Source organism: Sebastes umbrosus, chromosome 10, assembly GCF_015220745.1.
Source record: "Sebastes umbrosus isolate fSebUmb1 chromosome 10, fSebUmb1.pri, whole genome shotgun sequence".
In the NCBI taxonomy this organism is placed as follows: Eukaryota; Metazoa; Chordata; class Actinopteri; order Perciformes; family Sebastidae; genus Sebastes; species Sebastes umbrosus.
This window is the reverse complement of record NC_051278.1, coordinates 17,619,889-17,646,603: the sequence shown is the minus strand read 5'-3', so window position 1 is coordinate 17,646,603 and position 26,715 is coordinate 17,619,889. Positions and strand designations below refer to the sequence as shown.

Genomic DNA, 26,715 nt, shown 5'->3' with positions numbered 1-26,715 from the left:
ACCAAAATGATACATCACATCAATTTTATCATGTGCCGTTCTAAAAGCTTTTATTTTCATTTTATTGATTTTTGATTGCATTTTATTTCTTTTCCTATCCATGCATTCAGTTTGTAGATACAGTTTGTTGGTAATATTCCAAAGATTACTTTGAATAATCAGGAGAATGTGTGTTTTATGGCTAAAAGAAGCTGCTCTGTGAGTGGTGATTATTCGCCTCGCTTTGCCAATATTAAACGCCATTTATGCTGAAGTTTACAAAACCAGCAGCATGTTTTATGCCCTTGTAACTAACACTGTTAAACTGTGCATTAGACAAAAAAAACAGATGCTTCCCTTCAGCGGTGTAGTAAATCACATGCCCTTGTCTGAGCGGAAAGGTACAACACCCTGTGAGCAGGAAACACACTCCACTCTCATTTTAACCTCCGCTTACCCCCTCCTTCACAGGTTCGGGGGCTATTTCGTGTCCTACAACTAACCTCTGTCGGGATCGCATCCGGCGGAGAAAACGAAACAGAAACCACTATGACCTGTTGGCTAAAAACTATCCGTGAGACATTGATCAAATCCCAGTAGACGGCGAGGCCACTGCTCCACATCAGAGCAGCTGATTCCTCAGACAGATGCATGCTCATGTGTTTTCAAAGAGCTCATTGTGCCAGCAGTCCTGGAAAAATTCTTTCAATTTGGAAACAGTGATTCAAATCCTGCACAGGCCTTTATTGTAGTCATTATTCCGTTCTTTTTTCTTTATTTCATTCTGTTTTGTTTCATGTTTTCAAAGAATGCCCGTTGCCTTTCAGCACTCTAAATTACTCAAAGATATAGTTGATTGTTTCTGAAACACATATTTGGGTTTGCCATGAACTCTCTTTGTGTTCCGCAAAGCAAGGCAACGCCTCTAGCAGTCATGGACACCGTGTTGACTTGGTAAATGAAGGCTCAGACTGCGTTGTCTCACTAATGTTTGATCTCTCACCTCGGAAACAAATAAGAATTGCTAAATAGGTAGGGGCCTCATTATTAAATGAATAAACTGTATAATGCATCCTCTCACTGTGAGGCAAACAGCAGCGACGCCTGCTTCATTATCATGAGCACAAATTAGAAATAGGCATTCACAAGCGTTTGCTATTTTAGCGGTCTGAGAGAGCATAAGGTCGACCGGTTACACAACATTTTCCACTGACTTTCAAACAATGTGAGAGGAATCTCTTCGCCACACACATACCAGTGAGAAAGCACCCAGCTGTTTTAGGCTTCTGCAGTGAAAATTGCATCAGGAGATTATGAGAGTGCTCAGGCCCTTCATATGATCAGACAATTCAAAGCCTGATGGAGACCACTAAGCTGACATCTTTGAGCCTCTAATACATCTATGATGTTGACAGACAGTTTGGACAGCTAACCCAGAATTATGTGAAAGGCATTCAGTATGTCTAACTGGATTTTACAAATCCAATTGATAGAGCATGGTCTTAAACATTATTCTCGATTTTTACAACACAGCTTGGGTTCTTGCTGGAGGGGTTTTCTGTACGCAACAGTAAAATCAGGCTGCGTATTTTATCTAAAGTTGATAGAAATGATGACGACGACAATATTGGACTCTCTTTTCCCCCCATTTCAATTCATGATTTTCGAATTTAGACATCAAAGCGGATACAGAATTAAGAGGCTCAGGATTTTTACCTGTGCAGTCAGGATTATGGCACTCTCTGCTTTCTGCCCAGTGACCGCGACACTCAGATCCCCCATGGGCGGCCGCTGAGCACTGCCTGGTCCTCTGCTGAGTGCCATTGGCACAGGTCACCGAGCAATCGCTCCAAGAGCTCCACTCCTGCCACTGTCCGTCCACTGAGGCACCAACCACAACCCAACAAGCATGTCCCATGTGAAGGGAAAAAAAGAGGGCAGACAGAAATGGGAGGAGATATTCAGATCACTATATTCTCTCTCAGATTGAAAGCCAAAAAAAAAAAACAAGACAAAATGACATGACTACTTGTAGATTTTGGAGAATTGTACAGCTGGTTTTTCTACTCTGGTTAGAACAACCCAACATAGCCAAAGGCAAAAGGAGAATAAGAAAAAGTGTTTTTTCATATATAGATTTAGATTATTAAAATGCCAAAGGCACAAACTGCAGAATCTATTTGTTAACTGCCTTCCATTTTTTCCCTGTCTGGGCAGAGGGAAAGCATCTGGGATTGAGTGGTTTTCACTGAGTCTGTTACCAGAGCAAAGCTAACATTTACTGTGTGGAAAAAAACTCATCATCACTAATCTGCTTAACATTCACAGGCAATTGCGGGTAAGTGATTTTGACGTCAGTATTACAGTATTGACTCTCAACAGGGTTTTCTAAACCGCATTATTGTGTAAGCACCTTTACTTTAAATGCGCACACAAACTGGGCTTCCACTCGTTTTTTTACTCACCTTTGCAGTATACTGTATCTATTAATGATTCAGTGAGTGTGAAGTAAACTGCTACCACTCTCAATAATTGATCTTTTTGAAATCATTTACATTCCTCTCATCGTCATGCCTTCAGGGATATTTTTTGTTGTCAATATTTTGAATATACTTAAGAGAGCAGACAGATGATACCTGGGCATAGGGCTATGTTGCAAAGCTTAGTCTGGGTCTCAGGTCCGTCACAGGCCCTGCCTCCATGCTGGGGAGGGGCACACATCCTAGTCCTAGTGCGGTGACCTCGGCCACACGTGAATGAGCACAGGCTCCACGGTGACCACTCCTCCCACACACCGTGTACTGCGGGCACAGAAAAGGCGTCAGGCCTAATCAATGTCTCTGGTCTCTGCTATATGGCATAAACAAAACCCATAACAGACTGCACTGAGCCATAAATGAAATAAAATCAATCAAAAATAATCAGCGAGTAACAAAGCTAATGTGAATGAAACACTGAGCACACAGACAGACTGTGGGGCTTCACACAGCCTCAGCCACGAGCTTCAATCACCTCTGTACATTTAATACAATACATGCTACCCCCGCTAACGACGCTTCAGGAAAGGTATAGGATATGATAAATATGTCAATCTTCCACCTGGCAGTTTTCAGCCTACAATAGCAACAACCTGACTTTCAAGGCGTGGGTGAGCAGCAGAAGCGGGTCTGCACAGCGTTACAGTTTGTTGAGTCTTCTTGGTTGACTGGGAATCTAATAGCGGCGGACCTTCAGGTTAATGCGAGCTGACAATGGTTCTGCAAATCTGTCGTTACACCAACATACTTATCATGGTTATGCACAAAGCAGACAGCCCGTAACCTGCTTCCAGACCTCTGAATAACTCTGCCCACATTTTACGATCGGTAATGAAATGGCCACTCAGACTAAATATCCGGCTAGACAGCCCAAATCCAACAGGACATGTATCAAAAGTATTCATATGGTGTTTTCCTCATCAGATATATACCTGAGCAATTAATGTTAAATGTTTAAAATGCTAGTAATGTTATCATAATTAAAAACTATTCTAAATCGCATGAGGCATATTGTTATTTTTTAAATAATTTAAATTTTAAAAACCTTTAATTGCACCCGATTTGACTGTTATCAGGCCATTAAACAGGCGTTTTCAGTCGCTATAAGCACCATAGATGTGGGTCATTAGGGGCCTACTACGCCTATTACGTTGTAAAAGAGAAAGTGAAACTTAAAAGCAACACGTACTAACATGATATAAAACTGAATGAAATGTCATGTTTTGAACACAAACAAAAAGGCTTCTTTAGGTTTAGGCAATAAAACAAAACACTTAGTTAAGTTTAGTGAAATTAAGTTTTGGGTTAAAATAAGTAGGAACACAAAGATGCCTGACTTCCACTTCTGCTCCTGTCATAATTACCACGGTTGCTAAAGGTCGCTGTCATGTTCCTTTATACCTTCTTTTGGTGATCTACCATGTGAATAGATGATAAAACCGACTAGTGGGTGTAGTAGGGCCCTATTGACCCACATCTATGGGGCTTATAGCGACTGATAACGCCTATTTAAAGGATACTTTTGGAATGCTTTGAGTTTCTAATTATTTATTATTGTAGGATTTCTTCTTAGTGTTGTTATCTTTTATTTATTTTTATTATGTATAATTTTTATGGGATGAGAGAGCCAGGGCACATGCATTTTATTACATTTGAATGTACAACTGTACTTTTTTAATGTACAGTATATGACAATAAACTTGAAAGTTGAACTATTTTCTGCATTTCCACTTCTATTTAACAACACTACAGATCATTTTCAAGCACATTTATCACCACAATAAAAGGTACATTTGTAATTTTCCTCATCTCAGCTGCTTATTAAAATACATATTTTTAAATAAATGCTTTTAAATATCATGAGGTGGTCCCTGTCAAAGAGCAACTAAACTGACGACTAATTTTTTTTTACATTTAATTATTTTCAAATAATAGCTGGCAAAAGGCATCACTCCTCGTGCATCTTGGTTTCGTGTAGGTTTAACTGGGTTTTGGTTGACAGATGGTGAGACTTTATGGAACTGCAGAGGATGTTTGCTGATGGCTCAAAGTTTTATTTTGGAGAGGGAAATATGGGAATCTGAGAGTCAGACAGACTTAAGAGACATCCTGTCTCATCTCAGCAGTTGCAGTGTTCCTAAATCTACACAGTGTTATCAAATGATGAACACACTCAAAATGTAAAAGTTTAACCTCTGCTATTAGTTTCTGCTGGCTTCTTGATCCCAGCGATAAAGAGCATTGACTGACAGAACCGAAGACTCCAAAATTAACTTTAAGGGGACGGAAATTGTATCAAACCCAAATCACACTGAACTATTTTTATCAGAATCAGAAGTATTGGTATACTGAAGCATAACAAGCTGCACAATCTTTGCTTTCTATCAGCTACAATGGTGCATAGGGATCTGCAATAACAGGCAGATGTGGGTACGGCCATGCCTATACATTTCCTGCGTCACAAGACTGAGGCACAAAATAAATGTAATTATTTTTAATGAAATTAATTAATTTTAATTAAACAACTAATTAATGGAGATTGGCAGTGCACACAACCTATCTGGTGGGATGGGGCTTAAGACCTTGAAAATGTGGCTTCTTTGTCCACAGGGAATTGGTGGTTCCTGTTCAGAGGGTCACTATCCACAGCTTGTGTAAAGGCTCAAAGCTCCTGCTGTATAATAGTTAGATCTTAGGATCAGATGTATAGTAGTTGGATCTTAGGATCAATCTGATGGTCGACCATGAGGCGGAACCACCGTCTGTCCCAGGCGCTGCCTCTAAGCGCTGTTTTGATGCTCCTACCTAAGTGTCCGTGGTGGCCAAAGCATTTACTTTGAAAATGTTTCGAGTTCAAAGCAGGCAGTCACAAAAGCTACTTTATCAGTGACGGAATAGGAATTCCACTTCTTGTTTTTTCTCTGAACTGCAGCCATGATTTACAAGGACGGCCATGAGCAATCGCACTGTGCCGTGTTACAGGTGAAATTCTTGGACCAGCACAAGATGGCAGACAAAGCATATGCATTCGCCAAGAATGTTTTCATTAATTTGTGGTAAACTGGGATTTACTTCATTTACTTCATATCATTCCAGTGATTTTTTTTTTAACATTTTTTAACTTGTTAGCCTTCCTCTTGTGCCCGACTGTATAGTATAGTATTTTTGCAGGCTGTCATATCTTTTTTTTCCCCACAGGACTGTTTGAGCTACTTTCCACTAAAAATACAATCACATCCACGCTTATCATAAAGCTGCAGTTCAAGGCTGTTGTGCATAATATTGCACTTGGCTCTTACATTTGCACAATGCAAACAAAGCATCAGAGGCACTCGGAAGTGCTTTTGCAATAGGTTTGCCTCTTGCAGTAAAGTAACTGGACTGGTTTCAGAGTCCTTAGGTTCAGAGTTTCTCTATGAAAAAGACCTAATCACATTAAAAATGACACATAGTGAAATCATGATCTTAATGATTTCCTTTTTGCTCTTCTGCAATACGTTTTTAATAATATTTCCCTACATTCTTAAGTTATCAGGTGTTACTGGCTCAATGTCAAAATTGAATCTTTTACTTGTACCAGGATCGTGTCTTATAATTTTTTTTTTTAATTGGTTAATGATAAAAGACCGAACTTATTCCAGTCTTTAATTTTGCATTTGTCTTTGGTTTGCTCTGAATATTAAGGGTATGTGTCTGGCATGGTTGTAAGTTTTGCTTTGTGCCAAAGTGTTTTTTTTAATTTAATTTTATTAAATTAGGCGTGGTCTTTATGATCAAATTGGCAATAATGAAATATTTTATAGACTGAACCTCCCAGTGCTTTCTGCTGATAAATGTTTTTATAGACAACTTTGTTTGCCTGTGCTTTGTTTCCATCGGAGCTATTGGTGCTTATTCTAATTGCCCAGTTTTTCCTCTGTTTGTATTGTTTGCATACCAACCAAGTTAGCTTATTAGTTGCAGCAGGTGTTTAGTACGCCTACAGCTAAAATAGAAACGTTCATTAATTGAGGCAATATTTGTACAGTATATTAATTGACAATAATCTGGTCTAAAATAAAACCTGGCTGACGTTTTTCTATCTATTTATTAGGTTCCTGTCAACAAATCCCATGACAAAACCACAACAAATATCCTACTGACAGCTATAGCCTGTAGGTAGTTCCTCCAAGCTACATAACTCCACTGCCGTCCAACACCCATTAAAAATACATCCCTTTAGCACTTGGGTGACATATTACTCCACTGCCATGAGCACAGCTACTTTATTTTGAAAGAAATGCATTAACATCCTGTCACATGGGAGAAGTTTGCCTCCAGGGCTTTTCTGCTAGAAATCTCCTTAGGGCAACAAAGCTACTTGGTTATGTTTAGGGAAAAGATTGGGTTAAAATAAACCCTTTAAAGTCAGAAAGATCCAGAAGACAAAGCTTTGCATCCTGTGGATGAGGAGTCAGTGTTAAGTGACAGACACATCTGCGCATGCGCGGCCATGTGGCGCATTGTTTACGTCCTTACGTCAGTGCGCGTCTCTGCCCAGGTAGACATTACTTCAGTATATCTTTACATAGGAAGTAGTTGTCTGCTGCTAACGTTATATTAATGCTCTGGATTGTGATTTTAGCACCTTCATGAACTAATCTAGCCGTGCTCGTTGACATGAGAGGACATCCACCTGAGATCAAAGGTATAACCACTAAAACTCTTTTATGTTCTTTGACAGTTTTTTGATGATGGCAGTGGCATGGGGTATTAACAGGCAATACTTTCTCACTTGTTGAATAAGCTTCATCCTGACAGCTAAGAAATATCACATTGACTCCAACCAAACCACACATTGTGAAATGTATGCTGTAATAAATAATTGATATTAACCCAAATAAAAGAAAGCCAGGCTACACATTTTGAAAGTTAAAGGGACTGTTTGTAAGAATCAGAAATGCTTGTTAACAGTGACACCTGTTGCTGTTAAGTCAACGAAAGTCAGCGTCCTGTTGCTCGCGCTTGCTCGCTCTACATAGACATGAATGAGCATCGCTCAGCACAGTGAGGCGACACACGTCAGCTAAAACCACAATATCACTCTATATTTCAGCTGCTTGGCAGTAATGTTAGCTGACCAGACGAAGGTCTCTCCATGAATCACTGTTGATCCTAGTGTTGGCTTTTCCTGCTTCAGCCTCCCGACCGCGGTCAGAAGGAAACAGGGGAGACACCGGCAACCGGTCGGAGACGATAACGTAACTCGTCGCGGAGCCCCGTCACTTCACAAGACACGGAAGACCTCTGTTGGTCTGGAGGAGCTGCAGCAGTTATTTCTGCACAAACGTCCACTGTACATTCACTAGATATTCTCAGAGCTAAACTAACTCTTCTGCAGTGTGTAGTGTGCGCGCATGCACGTGAGGTGGAGCGAGCTGAATGAAGGCAAACAGGGAGAGGAGCAGAGACTCCGGCCCTGGAGATCAAAGCTACAGTCTCCCCCGCGTACTCCGACCGCGGTCAACACGGTGTAACTTTGTGGTTTTGGTGCTTCCGTGTAGTTTGTGTCGGAGTCTTGTCTGAACAGCGTAACCACACGCGAGCGCGCATGGGACACCGACCGGTGTGATTTATACGTGTAAGAAGTTACAAACAGTCCCTTTAAGCACCCATGACAGTAATAACATCATAAACATGCTTGTTTTTAATAAGGATAGGGTCAGGTTGAATAATTAACATGCAATACTGAATGCTGATACCGACCACATCACGCTGTATTCTCTGAGCTATAGTATAAAACTAATTTTGTATTGGCTCTGAACATTGGCACTAGGGATGCACCGATCCAACAGTCCCGATAGTGATACCTGGGCTTTGGGTATCGGCTGATACTGAGTACCGATCCGATACCAGTGTTTAATAATTAAGCTGTATGCCTCACTGTGTGGAAGTGACTGGGATCATTCTTTTATGTATAAGGCAACATCAGGCTTGACTTAAACATTGCTTTCCTAACCTTGTAAAACAAAATGTAACCAATAAATACATAGGTATAAATTTAGTGATTTGTTATTTATGATTAAAATAATAAATCGTACGCCACCAACTTTATAAAAAATCTTCCAAATTACCAGGAATTACAATTCAAGTGTAAACCTTTTTAATGCAGCAACAAATTAGTGAAAACATAAAGCGGAATTCAAATTCAAATACATAATGTAGAACTGTATATAAACATAGAACTGAATTGAATTGATCTGTCTCATTGTCACTGATATCCGATCCAGTTATTTGAGTCAGTATCGGCCCGATATCCGATCCACTATCGGTATCGGTGCATCCCTAAATGTACGATTGGACTGCTTGCCTTCTGCAGAATAACTGCACCAGAATTAGAAAGAAAATAGGAAAAATAACTAGCCACCGGTGCTGTTGGTTCGGTTGGAAAAGGGATCGACTCAGGTAAAAGTAATATTTAGTAAAGCAGAAGTGTTATTGTATTTTGGCAGATGCATTGTGTTGGATGAGCGGCATCACTTGTTTGGACGCCCAGAATTTCTAACAACGTGCTGGATGTCAGCCCTGCAGCGCCTGATCCATTGTTCATCCATGATGTTTTCAGCCACGGTGACTCTAAGGTAAGGCTCCTTTTAGACTTGAAGTGACGTGTCTTTAATTTGAGCTTGCTCTATTTTGGAGGTATCCTTCCACCTTGGTTTACTACTCACAGTTTGAAGAGAGTGAATCGATCGGTCTGCCTTACAGTATATTAGATATAAACTGTGTTTCATGTGGCACCACGCCAAGTGGAATTCTTTTATACCAGTTTTCTACTACGTAAAGTTAGTGCTATATCAGCTGTATTTTTGAGGATGACTTTGAAAAAACAATTCTGTGATCCCGGTGCTAGGTTTTTAATATAAGTAATTGAAGAGAAAAAAACATTATCTTTTAGATATTAAAATGCAATTTAACGACACTGCAGGACTACAGTGCATTTGATATGATCTAATAATCCACGAAGCAATACAATAAATTAAGAAGAGTGACGTTTTCCAAATTAAAAAGACTGCCCCCTCATCTAAAAATGAAAAGTTCTACTCTTGTGAGGAAAGTCAAAATTGCTTTAGAGTAGACTTTTATGGCCCAGTTATTTGATGATAAGGGTTTCTGCGTTATTATGTGAAAGAAAGTTCCGGATCCACAATTAGCCATGAGCAAACGCCTAATGTCTGCAGGTCTTGAGATAAATCAAGGACAGTAATGAATTCACATGGGCAGTAAGTTCTGTTTCTAAATTAATAAGTACTCTTCATGCAAATGAATGCATATACCTGGAATTGGGCTGTGTAGCTTTTTGAGAAATATGAGCTTTAATGCTGTCAGAGCTAAATATTAATGGCCATAGAGGAGTCACACCAAGCCTGGTATTTAGGCAACTGTTCTTTTGAGATGACTCATTCTCCTTCTAGCTCTTAATGTCCACGCACAGTAAGAGAGTGACCCGTTTGAAAACTGCCAACTTCCCACTTAAACACATGCCACATCTAAAAATGAAGTACAGTACATCATAGATCAGTTTGTCAGAGGATGCAGCTTGCAGTGTTTTTTTATATCAGCCGTAATTACCTAAGAGTTTGTGATGCAGACTCAGAAGCTCTACACTTAACAGCGCCATCAAATATCTTGACTAAACATGAGTTCAGAATCTCATTACTAAATCTACATGTTTGTCCGCGTAAACAATCTTCCAAAACGGATAATGGCGACTTGTTTTAGAACGCCGTCCTACGCATCCAGACAAAACATTAGCACGCCACAATCACCAGTCAGAAAAGCATCTGATGCTGATACCTGACTGCCAGTGACTCATCTGCCCTGCCATCACGGGTTGAGGAAGAAATGCCTTACAGCGCGTTTGAAGAAACGCTGCCAAGTTATTTTAAAATGCACGACTGACCTTCAAGGAAATGAAGCTGACAACATATCAGTAGCTACTGCTCCCCGAGCTCCATGCAGAACCACATGTCATTAAACCATTCTCAATGCTGATGAATTGCCTCACAGTTATATGAAATGGAAAAACACAAAAGTGATAATGAAAAAAAAAGAAAACACATTCACAAAATAACATCAAAGAAAGAAAGAAAGCATTAGATTAATTATTATAATAATAATAACTGCAGTAGTAATAATACATTCTTAAAGAGACACATTGAAAAGTTTGTTAAAACACAACAACACATTTCCTCCTTTAAACAACAAATGAGCAAGACATTAATATTCAAGAATCTGCGGCTAACACTACCTGGACAAGGGGCAGTGTTATTGCAAACCCTTGATTCTCTTAAAGGGCCGCTGCAGTGTGTTCCGTATGGTGAGACACATGTTCTTGTTCGCACCTGCGACCCTGTACCGCATGTTACAGAGCATGAGCTCCACTGGGACCACTCCTCTGCACCTGATTCACCTGTGTGGGAGAAGGGTGACACTAGTTAAATGCAGCAATATGGTCCTTGGGCAGGGCTTACGGGGCGGGGCGGGGTGGGGCAAGGTGGGCGGGGTTGAGTCAGATGGGGTGGGGCCAACATGAGTCACGTTGGGGTGAAGTGGGGTCTTTAAGATTTACAAGAATACTATTGTACAGTCTATACTACCTTCATGTGATCTTTGATAAATCCTGAATCGGTTTATTTGTATACAGCACAATAAAGTGTTTTGCAATCATTAACAATGTTTTTTTTATAGTTTTGGAGAGATGTGTAAATGAATCAGCCTTTTTTACAACAAATTTAAATGTGCATTTATGCAAAGATCACAGTGAAGGCATAGCTATGATTATACAAATTAACACTATAGACATTAGGGTCACATCTAACTGTTTCACTTCATCCTTAAAAAAAATAATTCATGCATTTCAATGAAACCCAATAATGTGCTTAAACAAAGTGAGACCATAAAAACAAAGAAAACTCTCATAAGAAACATGGGTGACATGCAAGAAAGACAGCGTCTGAGAAAAATAAAATGGAATTTAATGGGTGTTAGTTCAGAAAGTGGTCTGAGATATGGATTCCCTTGCACTGCAGCAAACTATCTAGTTTCCTTGACAACAGCGGAGCAAATTATTGTTGTTGTGTTTTAGACGATGGTTTCGAATACTTTTTCAAATCCATCTTAACCTCTTAACTCCCAGGGGTGGAGGAAAAAATGAGAAAGTTAGCTGATTTTTATTCAGCAGATCACAGCCGTTTTTCATGTGTGTGAATGAGGCTGAAAGCAGACTCAGTTGTGAGTGCCCTGAAGGGAGGTGCTATTTTAGCCACAGTATGACAATGGATTCTGTTTCTGTTGTCCAGACCTCTGTGCCTACATTAAATGGAGGTTTTGGAAGCAGACTTTGAAGTAGTTTTATCTCCGCATGCAGTCAAATTGTCATTAAATAATCCTCTATAGCATTCAGTTGCAGATTAGTAAAGATAAGGATCATAGTTGTTACATTCATCTCAAGATCTCTTTTGAGTTAAATTACAAAGAATAATGAGAAGAAACAGCATTGAGCCTTTCAATCTTCATTGTCCAAAAGGGTCAAATATCAAAAAGCCATGAAATGCTAAATAAAGCTGTATATTATGAGGAGGCAGTGGGGTGATTTTCCAAAGCCTAAATAAAAAAAAAAAGAATAAATTATTTGGTGACAAGTGAATGGACAATCAAATTCCTGCATCCGAGTAGTCACCGAATAATTGATGTTTGATTATGTTAAACCCTCAGGTGAAGTATTCATTTTCTTTGAGGCTTTAGAGATTTAATACAAAAGAAGAATTGTTTCAATTGCAGCTCTGAATACATTTATGTCATTGGAAGTCATCAAATCGTATTAGAATTTGAAGCACAACATGCTTTAAAGAAGTTTTCTCAGCATGTTCGGATAAATAGATTCAGCCAAATAGGGATCTAAACCCTGCCCTTAATTTTGCAGATCATAAAATAGACTGAAAGGTGGATCAATTTGTTAAATGAGGCAGTACAGGGAGAGTAAATTGTGTGAGAATGAGAAACAGAAAAGCACAGCGATGCGACTCGACAGGGAAACAACATACCTACGGCGTGTGTAAAATGGAGAGGTGTTAATGAGTATTTGTTAGTACCGGTGTGTATGTATGGCGTGTCGCAAATTAAAATGGTAATGAAAGGAGATTTTAAACAATGACGGCAATTTAAATGGAACAACACATGAAAAAATTAAAACATTTCCCAAAAATCAAAAATAAAGAATAGAAAAAAAAGTCTCAGCTAGATCAAAAACCCACCCACTGAAAAAAAAAGTGTTTTCTAGATAGAATAAAGCAAAAACATCTAAATAATGAAAGCAAAATTAAGGTTTTGCTGTCACTTATTTCAGTACTTTCTGATTTATTAAAAATGCTAAGGTGGTAGGTTGTAAAAGTCATTATGAATTTAGATAATTTCCGTTTTTAATTTATTGGATGCTACACTTGATTAAGCAACACAGCCTCATTTGATCTCTAAGGGCAGCATCTATCAGTTCAACTTTTGCCAAGTATGTGTTTCATATTTGGCTGAAGGGGTGGGTTTTTCAACGAATGACATTTAATTTATCATGCCTTGGAGGAAATGATTAACTACATCTGGGCCTTAGTTTTTAAACTGCTGTTTAATTAATGTTCCATGAATATACTGTGTGAGTAATCCACTTGCCAACTCGCTATGTGACAATAAAACAAACAGACCCACAAAACCCAATTAAGCTTTATATTCAAAGTAAATACTAGAGAAATGGGAAATTTATCTTCCTACTTCATATGTAGCAATAGAGAATGAGTTGGAAAAAAATAATAATGCAAAACATTTCCACTTAAAAAGGTGCAGTACAAGAGAGAGCATGCATGATGAAATTAAGTTTAGTTAACAAAATAAAGTAAAGAAACATAACTACGGTATTACCAGTTTGTGCCATAAATTTAGCAGATTCGGCTTGCTCCTGCAGGGCCTTTGTGTCATGAACTGATCTTGGCCGCTGACTTTTTACTGTATGCTCTCCGATCATTCCATATTCTATGGGACAAAATAGAGGTTCATATGAAAGCTAGGCTTATACATGACTTTCTGAGAACAAAAGCTTATTACATACTGTTTTTCAGGATGTTCGAAGCAACTGCAGTACATGGCTAGAAACAAAGACCACACAAGTTTTGTATTTAGTTTGTCCTTTACTCTAGGGCATAGAACAATGCAACGAATTTATAAGGGTGAGTTGGAAGTATTAATTGAGCTTGAAAGCACAGCGTAGACACATAGCAAACATGCAAATAAACTCACATCGTTTTTTTTTTTTTTTTAACTCTAACACGTCATCAGACCAGCTCCCGCCCTCCCCCCCACCCTCCTGCACACCCAGAAAAGAAAAGAAAACAAAATGAAAGTAAAAATGTGTAAGCCATCAGGAAGCCACAGAGGAGGGGGTCATGGACATAACATGCTATTGATCCACAGTTTCCTCGACAGTTTGTCATCTTTTTGCAGGATTTCTTTTTTAGTTTACCCGGTCCAAAAATATTGTGAGCCTTTTTGTTAAATTAGGCAAATGTATTCTGAGCTGTATTCATTACAATGCATGCCCTCTTTGTTTCCCGTAAAGGGACAAAGAGACAATGAGCACAATGTTCTGACGCCACACTGAGAAAAGTGATGCTCGCATTATTGCATTTGGTTACGAATTTGCATCAGCTGTTACAAGTAAATCCGACACACTGTGAAACATTTATATGTTACTTACTTATTACAAGTTGATGCAAATTGTTTTTGAGCTTAATTAAAAACTAGCATTACTTCTGGCAGTGTGGTCCTAATGAGGTGATTTTATCATTTGCAAATAGGCAATGCAGGTGATGCATCAACAACAAATTCACACATAGCTTATGTTAGTACATTAGACAATACAATGCATCAGCCATTGATAGGGAGGACGTTTAAATCATCACTTCTGATCTGGTTTGTAGCCTCAGTTTCCCGCGTTCCCTACAGCAGATTGCACGCCTAGAAAGACTGACCTCCCTCACAGTGAGGCTCATCTGTCATCTCATCTGAAAGCTAAACTTTTAAGACTAATTATGGCGGTAAATCACTTGACTACAAGAAAGGACAGTTGTCTGAACCACGCATCAGACTGTTGGCATTAACCAAATTATATCAACAAACATGTTCCATGATTGGATTAAGAAAAATAAATTAATAAAAGACTTTTCGGCGACATCCAAAGCAACATCCCTTCCGAGTATAGCATCAGGCAAACTGTGTTGCGTTTGCATAAAAAATTAGAATATTACGGGGGTATAATGAAAGGAGAAAGAAAGCCGCCAGGTAGAAGCAAACATGGCAGCCTTTTGATGCTGATTGGGATCTTCAGAACCATGACTGCACAAAGTAACGAGCATCAGAAGCACGTTCAAAGGTCTTCCAGTCTGATTTGATCTCGTCCACATCTGTTTTGCTCAAATTGAGCAGAAAGCACAGTGTGAACTCTGTGCCGGACAAAAACTGTGCAGGTACACTGATGGCTGGACAAACAGCGGGCAGTTTGATCTAGCGTTCAGTCATGCGAGGCTAACTACAGTAGATACTTTGACATGTTATCTCTTTACTGCGATTTGGGCTCTACCCTGTGGTGTCTTGGATCATGAACCAATTCTCCATTTAGCAGAATAAAAGGGCTGTCTGATTTAGTCAGCCTGAATGCCTGCTACTTTGCAGGAAATCGGACAAAAAGCAGGGCCCACTGCTTTTTAATGAATTTATACGAGTGAAACTAAACACTAAAAGCTGTGAGACGGCATACAGTAGCACTTTCATGCCACTTGGCTCAGTGGGGCTGGATGGAGTTAGACAATACATACGGAATTAGTTGGTTTCTTTTAATGGTTTTCAGTAACATTCAATGTTAAAATGCCAAAAAAAGAGTTTACAAATCATTATAGACCCCCTACTGTCCTGTATTCAATAGCAACGGTGTTAGCAAGTACAAAAGGCATCAGAGCTTAAAGTGTTTGAATTAAGGATGCACCGATCCAACTTTTTCAGTCCCGTTACCGATAGCGATACCTGGGCTTTGGGTATCGGCCGATACCGACTACATCCGATACCAGTGTTAAATTAATAAGCTGTTTGCCTCACTGCGTGGAAGTGACTGGGATCATTATTTTATGCGTAAAAAAACGTCAGGTTTGATTTAAACATTGCTTTCTCAACTTTGTAAAACAAAATGTAACAAATAAATACATAGATATAAATTTAGTGAGTTGTTATTTATTATTAAAATAATAAATCCTACACCAGCAACTTCAATCTTCAAAATTAACCTTTTTAATGCATCAACAAAATCGTCAAAACTTAAACAGGAATTAACATTCCAGTATATAAAGTATATAGTATATAAACATAGAATTGAATTTAATAGATCGGCCCCATTGTCACAGATATCCGATCCAGCAGTCCGATATCTGATCCGGTATCGGTGCATCCCTAGTGTGAATATCACGAGACTGTACACTCAAAGAAAATAATTCCTACCCTGCTCTCTGCTATATTATTTACATTTAGAGTCATCATAAATTTAAATTGTCCAAGGAGATTATATTTAGAGCCGGAGGCTATTATATTCTATATTATCCTTTTAAAATACTAATCAACATGACCAGCTTCGGATATCATTGATCGTAACTCTCCATCATACCTTTGAAAATGATTTGCCTCTGCAAAACATCGATCAACTCAGCCTATTGAACACTCGCCCTAAAGTCAGTCACACCTAATCTAATCTAGCTCTCAGCAGCTCCTGATAAACAATACAACAAAAGCATCGAAACATGAAAGAGACTATAAAAATGTCATTAAGCGTGTCGTCAGTAAGATACTTACTGTGCTGCGCTCATTACAGAGCACACACTGTACTGTATGAATTAAACTGCTCACGTTTTTAAATAGAGCTTTGTCATCGTCATGGATTCATTGTTTTATCACTGATGTTTGAGTTATTATATCTACATCAGTGTGGACAGGAAGATATTAAAAAAAAAAGCTCAACCTGTTAGTTCACAAATGAGAACTGGTTAATTTAGTGCATAACAAGTCTCAGTTTTAAGTGTATGAGACTGGAGTCTCTTTTGATGCCACAAAGCCAAGATGTTAATCCTAACGTCGAGTTTCAGAGAGCCCGAGGTAGAATGGAAAACAGCAGGATGTCGAGACATGACACCAGAAAAATACTGAGAAATAAGCACAGCGGTTTAATTGAACTACTAGGGTTGCATTCGAGCCCGTGGCTATATAACCGTAAACATCAGAGACAAACCAGAATTTAAATAACTAGAGGGGCAGGCTGTTTGTCATTTGTCAAAGCAGCCCAAGAAACAATGTGTCTTCGCTGTATTACAAGGCAGAAAGCGCAGATGATGCATTTAGCGTGTCATTACCTTTCAAGCATTTCCTCTGTTTTGAGACGGCATCGTGTCATGTGTTGGCCAGTATTCAGAACTTTTTAACTGTGCGTTTTTAAGAAAATTAAGTTTAAGATTTATGAGGTGTCTGCCCTTCAGTCGGAACTAAAGAGAATACTTATTATTGATATCCATCAGCCATCATGCTTCAATAACAAAGGAGAGGCAATGCCATTCAGAGAAATCCATCACTGTTCGCTTTCTTTCCCTTTGTGCAAGATTCATTCACTTTGCATGCACATAACCTTGATGGCATGCATCACTGATAAAGCATGCATTTTGGGCCTGAGAATTAAAAATGACATACCTACAGATCTTATAGTGGCCATTAAATACAGCAGGATTGACAAAATTGAGGGATAGTGGCATTGCTTTTCTGAAATACATGTTTGTAGAGGATTAAATACATCTGCCTAAAATATGGAGCTGAATTCCTTAGATGACCTTGACAGATCGACAGTAGCCACTTTTTTTTCCACAACGGGTAAAGCATTTTAACCCATGGTCAAAGCCATGCAGTGTGTTCCAGCAAGCATTTAAAAAGCAAAATAATCTCCAACACTTTACTGGACCAAATGGATCACACAGGAAGGAGTTGCTTCTAAAGAATAGTAGTTCTTACAAGTAGATTTAAATGAGTGAATAGTCACAAAATGTTATCTATTTGGTTCGTATACATAGACACAAATTTCCCTTTTTGTTCGTGACGCTCAGCATAACTTTCAACAATGTATTTTTCGCGTGTTTTCCTACAAATATCCAGCAACATTTGATGCATGTGTCATTTTCCGCTCCAGGCTTTTCAAAATAAAACTACTTAGTTAGGTTTAGGAATAGATCAACGTGGTTAGGCTTAGGCAAAAAAAAAACGACTTAGTTAGGTTTAGGAAAAGATCGTGGTTTGGGGTTTAAATAACACCGGAAGTGGCAAAACTTAAGTACGGAAGTTACGTGACAAAAACTACTTAGTTAGGTTTAGGAAAAGATCGCAGTTTGGGTTACAATAACTCAGAAATGCTGTAACTTAAGTACGGACGTTATGTGACAAATAAATCAGCTTTGACTTGTGGTTTCACGCAGGACACGAACGGCGGTCTCCTGGGCGAAAGTGTTTTTTGACCCACCCATCCACCCCGACCTCCTCGCTATGCGGCTTTTGCCGCTTTTTATACTTCCCGGTTCACAATTACGTGGATTACATATGAATTGATTTCGTGCTGACCATCACGAAAAAAAATTTGAAATTCATGTCTATGTACACAAATCAATACATTCAATTTTGTGACTATTTCAGGAACTGCTGTGCGACTGGGCTGTGTAACCAGTATATTATGAATTATAGTACATGCATGAAATTAGTAAGAACTGAGGGAACATTTGGCATTAAAGATTTACAGAGAGCAGTCATATAAGCCAGTCTATGTAGCAGATACTGTAATGGAAAAATAGTCAATGCACAGTGTACTGTATTTACTGAACAAAGTGAGGCTAAAGAACATCATTTACATCATCATCATAACTATCATTATAGTGGAATAAAAATTGTTGTTTTGATATAGATACAGTGTTCATGGAGAAGCGGGACTCCTGGTCAAATATATACTTGTTGGATATTTTCTTAACCTCCCTTTTCATTGACTCATATCCAAACAATGTGTTGTTGGACTGTATCCATGTCTATTATTTCCTCTGTGCAATGTATTTCCCTTTGGATCAAATTGCCAACTCCGTGAAACAATAAGTATTTTGTAGCATCAGGAAATCACTTAGCTGTCTCCCTGAGATTATGATAGCGTCATTTCTCAGAAGCAGATTCACTGATTTGTGTGACTCACTGTAGATACACATAAACCAAAACAACTCCTTGTCAGCTACATGTCTCTCTACGATTGTTAACATTACAGCATCGAAGCAGGTTCAACCTAATGTCAGCCAACATCTTCTGATACAATGAAATAGGATTTTGACTATGACTGACAAAATTATAGACCTACAATTTTGGGAGCCTCTCATATATTAACTCACTGTCACAGAACATAGCTAAATCTACAATAAAGAAAAAAAATCAATTACCTAACACACACTCACACACACACACACACACACACACACAAACACAAGCACAGACCAATTAATGCGTACACCCTCTTCCTGTTTCTCACGTTTTTACTATTTTTTTTTTTTTTTTAAAGCTCCTAATTCGCTAAAGGAAGAAGCCGAATTAGCTCTCCATTCAGTAACACAGTGCAACATCAAACCTGCAATTACTTCCAGTAAGCCCAAAAATAAATCTTTTAAAGCAGAATAATGCATGCTGCCACCATGCTGTGCCATCAGTTTATAAAGGCAGACATGTTGCCTGCTTGTCAGGGTTTATCAACAAATCAGGTGAGATATGAAGAGGTGAAGGATGAGATACCAAAAATACCTTCTTTTCAACTTTTAAGAAACCGAAGTGGCTATCGTCTCGTGAGTCAGGCTGCTTTGCTAGTTGATCTTATAGTGAGATAATGTCTGGCCACGCTAATAAGGAAAGGGGAAAATAACTCTTTTGTTTCAATCAGCTTTTGGAGGCTGATCTCCAGGGGTGCATGTGTTAGCAAAGCCAGCCCTGCATGCAGAAACAGAAACAATGAAAACCTTTTGTCCCAAATGTAACGAAATGTCTGCTCAAATAACCGGCTGTGCAGGCGCAACAACCTCGTCGTCACCACTGGGCTGTGACCTCAGCAGGTGACAATAAATGAAGGTTATAACAAGGGGATACCAGGGCTCCGATTGTTGAGGCAACGGTGTTACCGAATGCACTGTGGCCCACACAGGCCTTCATCACAGTGTCAAAGATGTGCAAACATGGATAGTGTTGACAGTATCCTCCTGCCAGAGCCAAACTATTCATGTGAGCCTGATTTGGTGGGCTCAAAGCTTTTCTTACCCATCACAGCTCATTGATGCTTTCAAGCTTAATTAGTGGCCGTATTTACGCTTGATTTAATTAATGTCCCACTACTAAGTACATTCAGCACACATTACAAACAAATAAAGACTCAGCACGTTATCAAAGAGAATCAAAGTTCCCCAGGTCCGTGACCTTTGTCATCGCCGAGGCTTTGATTCGCTCCATGCAGAGAATTCTAAGCGCACACAGTGGCGGTAATCACGCCAGCCGCAGAGAGCCCTAATGGAAGACATTTGATTTCCAGGTTCATCCTCACTGTGTGGACACGTTCCATGTGTAATTTTATTGAAAGGCAGTAAAAGCCAGCCCCATGTCCAATGACTGATGTGTCTAACCTTGCATGAAATGAGCCTTTACTCTGAGGCCCCTATGAGTAGCTTCTATCAGGGGCGCTCCGGCTCCGTGCCCTCCATGCATTCCTGCCTGACTGACTGACTGTCACAAATGTAGCTCTTAATGAGAGGCACTTCATTACCACTACACTTTGAAGAGTGTACGTTCCCAGAATAGAGACAAGCGTACAGTCCACTCCACGCAGACCAGGAAGAGGGATACCACCTCACTATCCTATGCCTGTCTTTTGCTCATCAGTACATTTTTTATATATTGGATTTCTGTTTGAGGCATGAATTACAATGGAAATATATATTTAAACATAAAACAATGCCAAACTATAATTAAAGACATTAAACTTTACAAAAGGTAAGAGTGACGAAATGCTAAAACAGTTGTATTATAATTTAAGGGGCTACAATTTCTTGTTTGTGCCAACAGTGTCTGCTCATTCTCTTGTTTCCTGGAGGTATTAAAAACCAAAACATCAATGCTGAAGAATAATCAAAGCCTGTTCTGGTTGATTTTGGACTTTTCACTTAAAAAAAAATTAACATAACAGTTACAATTAACAAATATTTTACAATAGAAAGAGAACATTACAATAACAAAAGCATATTCCAGAGGAAAGCAAAAAGAAAATCAGTCATTATGTACGGTGGAATACATAAAAAAAGACAATACATAAAAAACATCAAAAATACATTTATTCATAAGTACTGTAAAGGACAGATTTGACTACTATGTTTTATGTATTCCAACATTTTGGAGGCAGGATAGTACATTTGGTTTTCTCAGAGTAGAGCTGCAACGATTAATCGATTAGTTGTCAGAAATTAATCACCAACTGTTTTGATAATCGATTAATCGGTTTGAGTAATCTCCAAAGACAGTAAAAATGATCTGATTATAGCTTCTTAAATGTGAAATTTTCTTTTGTTCTTTTACTCCTCTATGACTTTAAACTGAATATCTTTGACTTTTTGACAAAACAAGACATTTGAGGATGTCGTCTTGTGTTTTGGGAAACACTGATCGACATTTTTCTGACATTTTATAGACCAAACAACTAATCGATTAATCGAGAAAATAACTGATATTGAAAATAATTGTTAGTTGCAGCCCTATCTCGGAGTGTTTTAGACAAAACTAAAAAAAATAAATGATAATAAATATCATGATGATGATTATGACGTAATGAACGTGCATCATATTTTAGCTCATTATCACAATCCCACATCCAAACTGGGACTCTCCAAACTTAAAAGCACGCTACCCATTCATAAACGATCTTATAAATCTACTTAGATGTCCTCAATGTATCTCCTTACAGCCATTATACAAACCCTTCACTATTGATGGGACCATATGCTTGAGCCAATCTAAAAAACTCAATTAGTCCTTCATTAAGAAAATGAGGGGGTTGCACGGAATCAGATACAAATTACGAATTGTCCTCTGAGACGTACAATTATCCATCATATTCCTTCTGCCATCTGTTTGCTTCCTGTTGACTCTCCTAATGACTTAGATTGAAGCCAAATTAGAATTCCGAGCAACTGCCACTGCACCTCATTGAGGAGTCATGTGAACTCACCTAAAATGGAGCGAGTGCGGCGAGACGAGCGCTCGGAACACAGTCTGCTGCGAGTGGAGAGGATGCATTTTGTATCGCTGATGTGTAGGCAAATGAGGTGCTACTGGAGATCGCATTGATAATTTACAGCACAATGCTAAATCACAAGGTTATTGAGCAGTACCTCACAAAGCAACCTAGATGGAGCTCTGACGTTATCAAAGCACTGCATCAAGAAGCCCTGTTGCTGGGTGCCGTGAGCAGATCATTCCCCCTCTTCTTCTCCGTATACACTTCAGGGAACAGGCCTCAGCAGTCTGACTTCATATCATTTCAGCTCATCCAAACGTGTATAAATTGAATCTCTATTCTATGAAAAGCTGCACGGTTTAGATGCATATCGCTCAGTGCAATAATCTGCCATCACAAGAATCAAAAGCATCATCCACATTATAGTGGTTGTAAACAAATGCTTATCAAAGTCCGGAAAGTAGGCTTGATTTAAAGGGAAAAAAAAAAAAGAGGGGGAAACAAATTGAAAACAACAAGAAGTACAAATGAAGATACTCATTTCATTGTCGTCTATTCCGGGTTTTTCACAAAGACGTACCCTCTGCATCATAATGTGTCGTGCTTTCAGTTCAGCTGCATGATGCTATCAGAAAATGGATCCGCCTATGGAGCATTTTAAAGTGAAAGCAATGCCAAGATTGCGGCTTATAACTTGCAAAATCACCAGCCTTTTCAGAAAAGCGACACTGCTGAAACCACCCGTGACTAAAAGTGGGGCTGCTGCAGGGACACAACTGAAAGGACTACTGTGCGCCGACAGAAACAAGGATGGAAGCGGATTACTAATGAAACCATTTCAGAAAAGAGAAGTCCGGTTACATGAATAGTATAGAAAAATAGACATGCTGAGGTCTTCTCAAATCTGGGGCACTAGTCAGTCGCTTACAGCGTTTCATGAAATATTCTCTTGTAAGTTTTGGCCTCAAAAGTTTTTTTTTTCTCTTTCTGACCAGCAGGATATGATCTTAAAATACTGATGTAAATTATGCATAATAAAACATCATAATAACCCCTAACCCTTTTGGGGATATTCTTTACTACAATGCTCTTGCTAAGGGACATTAGAAAACTAAGGAAGCAGCTCTTGGCATCACTATAGAAACACACAACCCCAGTAGATGACCTGGCAGTCACACACACTGCCAAGCTCAATGCCACCATGCCAAGCAATGCATCTGTCAAGTGAGAAACATGACACATTTTTTTAGCACCTTTTGCGACTGCAGCCAATTTTCAAAGAGCATACCTTGTCCTTTTCTAAGCTATTTTGCTTGGCATACCAAGCAGTGACCTTCCATTTAATAGAGTCATGCTTTGCCGTCGATGGAAACTCCTCGCTAATAAACGGAAAAAGATACACCGAAGAAATTAAAAGAGCAAACACGCAATATGGACTCTGTAACCATGGAGGCAAATGTGGTTGGATGGCCATATTTTGTAGCGAGATAAATCATTTCCAACAGCCCCTAATGAGACTTTCATAATTCATGCTGTCAGCTTTTCCACAGCACCAATCATGTCCGATCCTTTTGCAGTGGTAAAGCCCACTGCTTCAGACTGCCACCCTGCATCTATCAGCAGAGGGAACATTGTGTCATATGCAAGTTAGTCATGAGGAAGATGCCTGCAACATGCCCTGTCTTTGCTCATCGGCTAAGCTCATGTTAAAGCAAATACACTCTCCAAAATAATTACAAGGACACGGCGGTGATGCTGAAATGTCCTCAGACAAGAGCACAACAGCAACGCAATAGGATTTTTATTTAATGGATTCTGATGCCAAGTCTGGGAACATGAGAACCATCAGAGTTAGTACAAGTTTCAAAGCCATGCATGGCTGCGCTGGATTGTAATCACTGTTTGTGTTTGTATAACTAAGCGCATCCACTGTTTGGGCTACAATAACTTGATTATTCCCCTTTCAAAAGAAATTGATATTTTAATTTTGCTTAACTTTAAAGCAATTATGTTTAGCCATTCCCACAAAATGATAATTTGTTTATGTGGTCGGTTTTAAAGCTCTTTAATCAAACATAACCAGATGACTAACAGCTTTGGTTTAAAGTCTAAACACAAAATACAATATTACTTGATTTGGTTTAACTTAGCATGCCTAACACTATACATTAGGGCTGCGTAATTTATCAAATATTAATCGCAATCACGATTTTGACTTTGCACAATTGAATGAAGATGATCGACTGCGATATTGTTGTTTAAAATGCGTGCTCCGCTCATAGAAAACTCAGCTCCATATCAACAGCCAGCCACCAGGGGGCGATCGACATGTTTTGGCTTCGCTTTTCTGAATGTTGCGACTGCAGCCCAGATTAGAAGAGAAATAAAACAAAGCAAAAACGCACTGAATTCAGGTGAAGAAGAACCTTATTTTAAGTGTTATTCTGATGCAAAGATTTGTTAATTAACAGGAATGTAGCACAACATGAAAGCGAAAGCAGTGCTCTGTTTGTTTAAATGTGAAAGTGCAATAGAAATATTTTGTCCCTAAAATCAATGAATAATCGTGATAAATAATTGTGATTATCATTTTGACCATAATAATGCAGCCTTTCTATACATCATCATTTGTATTACTAGTTCTGCATTAATCAAGTCAGAGGTGAACTCCCACAACCTCAGTATGTTTCTTTTAAATTAAGGTTGGCAGTCCTCTAACCTGTGGTGATTTCTGTTCTTTATTTAGACCGTTGTGAAGTGTTGAGAGAGCAAATTGGAAACACAGGAGAGAAAACTCAGCAGGGATTCAGTCCCAGGACACGGGGGGCATTTAGTTCGAGAGGCAGGAGATTTAACCACCTGATGATCTCTGGAAACCCAGAATGTTCCAGAGACAATCAACAAAGGGTTCAAATCGACCTCCTGTAAAATGGCTCTTCCAGTCGTTCTCAAAGGGATTATGTCAAAGTCAAATAAATAGTGCCTCTTTCTCTCATCGGAAAGGTTCAACAATAAACTAGCATCTAAACTGAACTGCTCCAAGTTTAATGAATGTATTCACGGTCTTATTTTTCAAACTTTTTCAACCCTATATCAAAGAGATGCTAAGTACTGTTAAATTAATAGAGCAAAAAAAAAAAAAGCATTATCTTATTTTTAAATTATGCTGAATAGCGCTGTTGTAATTATGCTGAGTCTTTGTGGAGGGTAATTGTAATTTCAGCAGGGCAAAGTAATGTGTGAAGAAAGAAGCCAGGGCACATAAAAAAAAAAGTTGGAATAATTAATTCATGTTGTTTTTATTTTTATATCCTGAAAGAGGTCTCGGGTTATTATCCACTTGAAGCCTTTGGAATCATCCTTTTACCATTTATAAGAACTGATGAAAGAGAGTAAACAAATAGGAAAACATTTCCATTATAATTTGCACGTTTGTCATTTTTTTGGTCTTTCATCTAGGCTGTATAAAGGCCATGGGGTAAACCACATGCTACTTGATTTGTGTCAGCTGTATTGCCAATGGTGGTGGGAAAACAAAAACATCACTGTTCTGGGTGAAAGCAGCATTCATTCGTCAATAGAAAAAAAAAGAATAAACACCAATAAAGTTGCTTAATTATACTTGCTCGACGACGTGACACCAACAAAGATGTTTTCTGTAGTCTTCCACATCTTTCTGAACATTAACTGGATTATCAAATGCATCATTTACACACAGATTATAAAGGAAATTAGATTCCTGTGTTTCGATAAACTATTGCCTCAGTGGGGTTATTTTACTTTGATATGGTTGCACTGCACTGTAACCATTTCAAAGTAAATATCCATTTGCGTTTAAATAAATAAATGAGTATGCACTAGAAGTAATAAATCAAAATTTGAATGAAAACAAACTGCCAGCAAACACTCCACAACCAGAAAGCAGTATTAATCAATGATGGCTGAACCTGCTGGCTCTATTTTATTTTTTAAAAACAATTTCCAACATTGCCTAGCCACTAACACAGTCAAATTAGAGCTTACTGAAGTCATGTTATGATTTCGGGATAGTGAAGTTATTCCAACTTTAAAAATTATGTCTTGTTGCCATGTGGAGCTGCCAAAGAGCAAATTTGCCTGCTGCAGCTTGGAATATACTGTAAACAAGAGTGAAAGAAATCTGACTCAGTGGCTGGAAGCAAAGCTGCAAGGTCGTGGCTAGACCATAACCTTGTAGCTTTGAAGATTTTAAATATACTCATCACGGAAAAAAGGAAGCCTAGATTCTCATCAGGTGGCTTTAAAACGGGGAAAAATATGTATCTCAATCTTACAAAAAGGCCTTCTAACTTTGCATAGCCTGGATCAAATCCTAGATGGAGTATGAAATTACTAATCAGTGACAGCTCCTTGTTATATGCAGCAGCGGAGGCAGCCAAGAGTGACATTAGTATTGGAAATTAATTGTTTTTTAATGTGCACGTCTCCATCGTCCACCACCACATAGCCATGCACCATTACTGTGGTCAATTAGCCATTCAACATCTTACCGTTGGCCAATGTATGGAATTGATTACCACACCACAAGCTTTCCCTGCAGCCTACCATGTCCAGAATATTAAGTGTTGTGTAAAAAAAAGTAAAACTCAACAAAGTAAATTAAATCAGCTTTAACCTAAACATGACTGCTCAATCGTTTTCCACCCAGAGGCCACTACCACATGTGCATCAAAAACAGCTATTTCACATTTCAATCCCTAAACACACACACAACACGGGTCTTATTAGAGCTGGTCAGGATAATTAGTGTGCAAAATAAGCGCG

At 38.8% G+C, this 26,715-nt stretch overlaps 1 protein-coding gene and 2 long non-coding RNA genes across 15 annotated transcripts in view; 2 read left to right on the top strand and 1 right to left on the bottom strand.

The window, feature by feature from the left end:
• Positions 1-1,164, top strand: part of LOC119495984 — a 38,970-nt gene extending 37,806 nt beyond the window's left edge. For both annotated transcript variants that reach the window (XR_005208606.1, XR_005208605.1), the window contains one exon: positions 451-1,164. This is a non-coding gene — a long non-coding RNA (uncharacterized LOC119495984). The remainder of the gene's footprint in view (positions 1-450) is intronic.
• adgrb3 (adhesion G protein-coupled receptor B3) overlaps positions 1-26,715 on the bottom strand; it is a 138,306-nt gene that overhangs the window by 66,408 nt on the left and 45,183 nt on the right. For 9 of the 12 annotated variants that reach the window (XM_037782948.1, XM_037782949.1, XM_037782945.1 and 6 more), the window contains exons 3-6: positions 13,467-13,577; positions 10,807-10,968; positions 2,616-2,780; positions 1,696-1,860 (exon numbers count right to left, since the gene is read on the bottom strand). The exons of 1 other annotated variant lie outside the window; for it this stretch is intronic. In XM_037782948.1, coding sequence (XP_037638876.1) covers positions 1,696-1,860; positions 2,616-2,780; positions 10,807-10,968; positions 13,467-13,577 — 603 coding nt within the window. The remainder of the gene's footprint in view (positions 1-1,695; positions 1,861-2,615; positions 2,781-10,806; positions 10,969-13,466; positions 13,578-26,715) is intronic. 2 more of the 12 variants (XM_037782946.1, XM_037782950.1) reach the window with 2 other exon arrangements.
• On the top strand, positions 4,010-24,945 carry LOC119495983. The gene is made up of 3 exons (XR_005208604.1): positions 4,010-7,203; positions 9,008-9,136; positions 24,659-24,945. It is a non-coding gene; the product is annotated as an uncharacterized LOC119495983 (long non-coding RNA).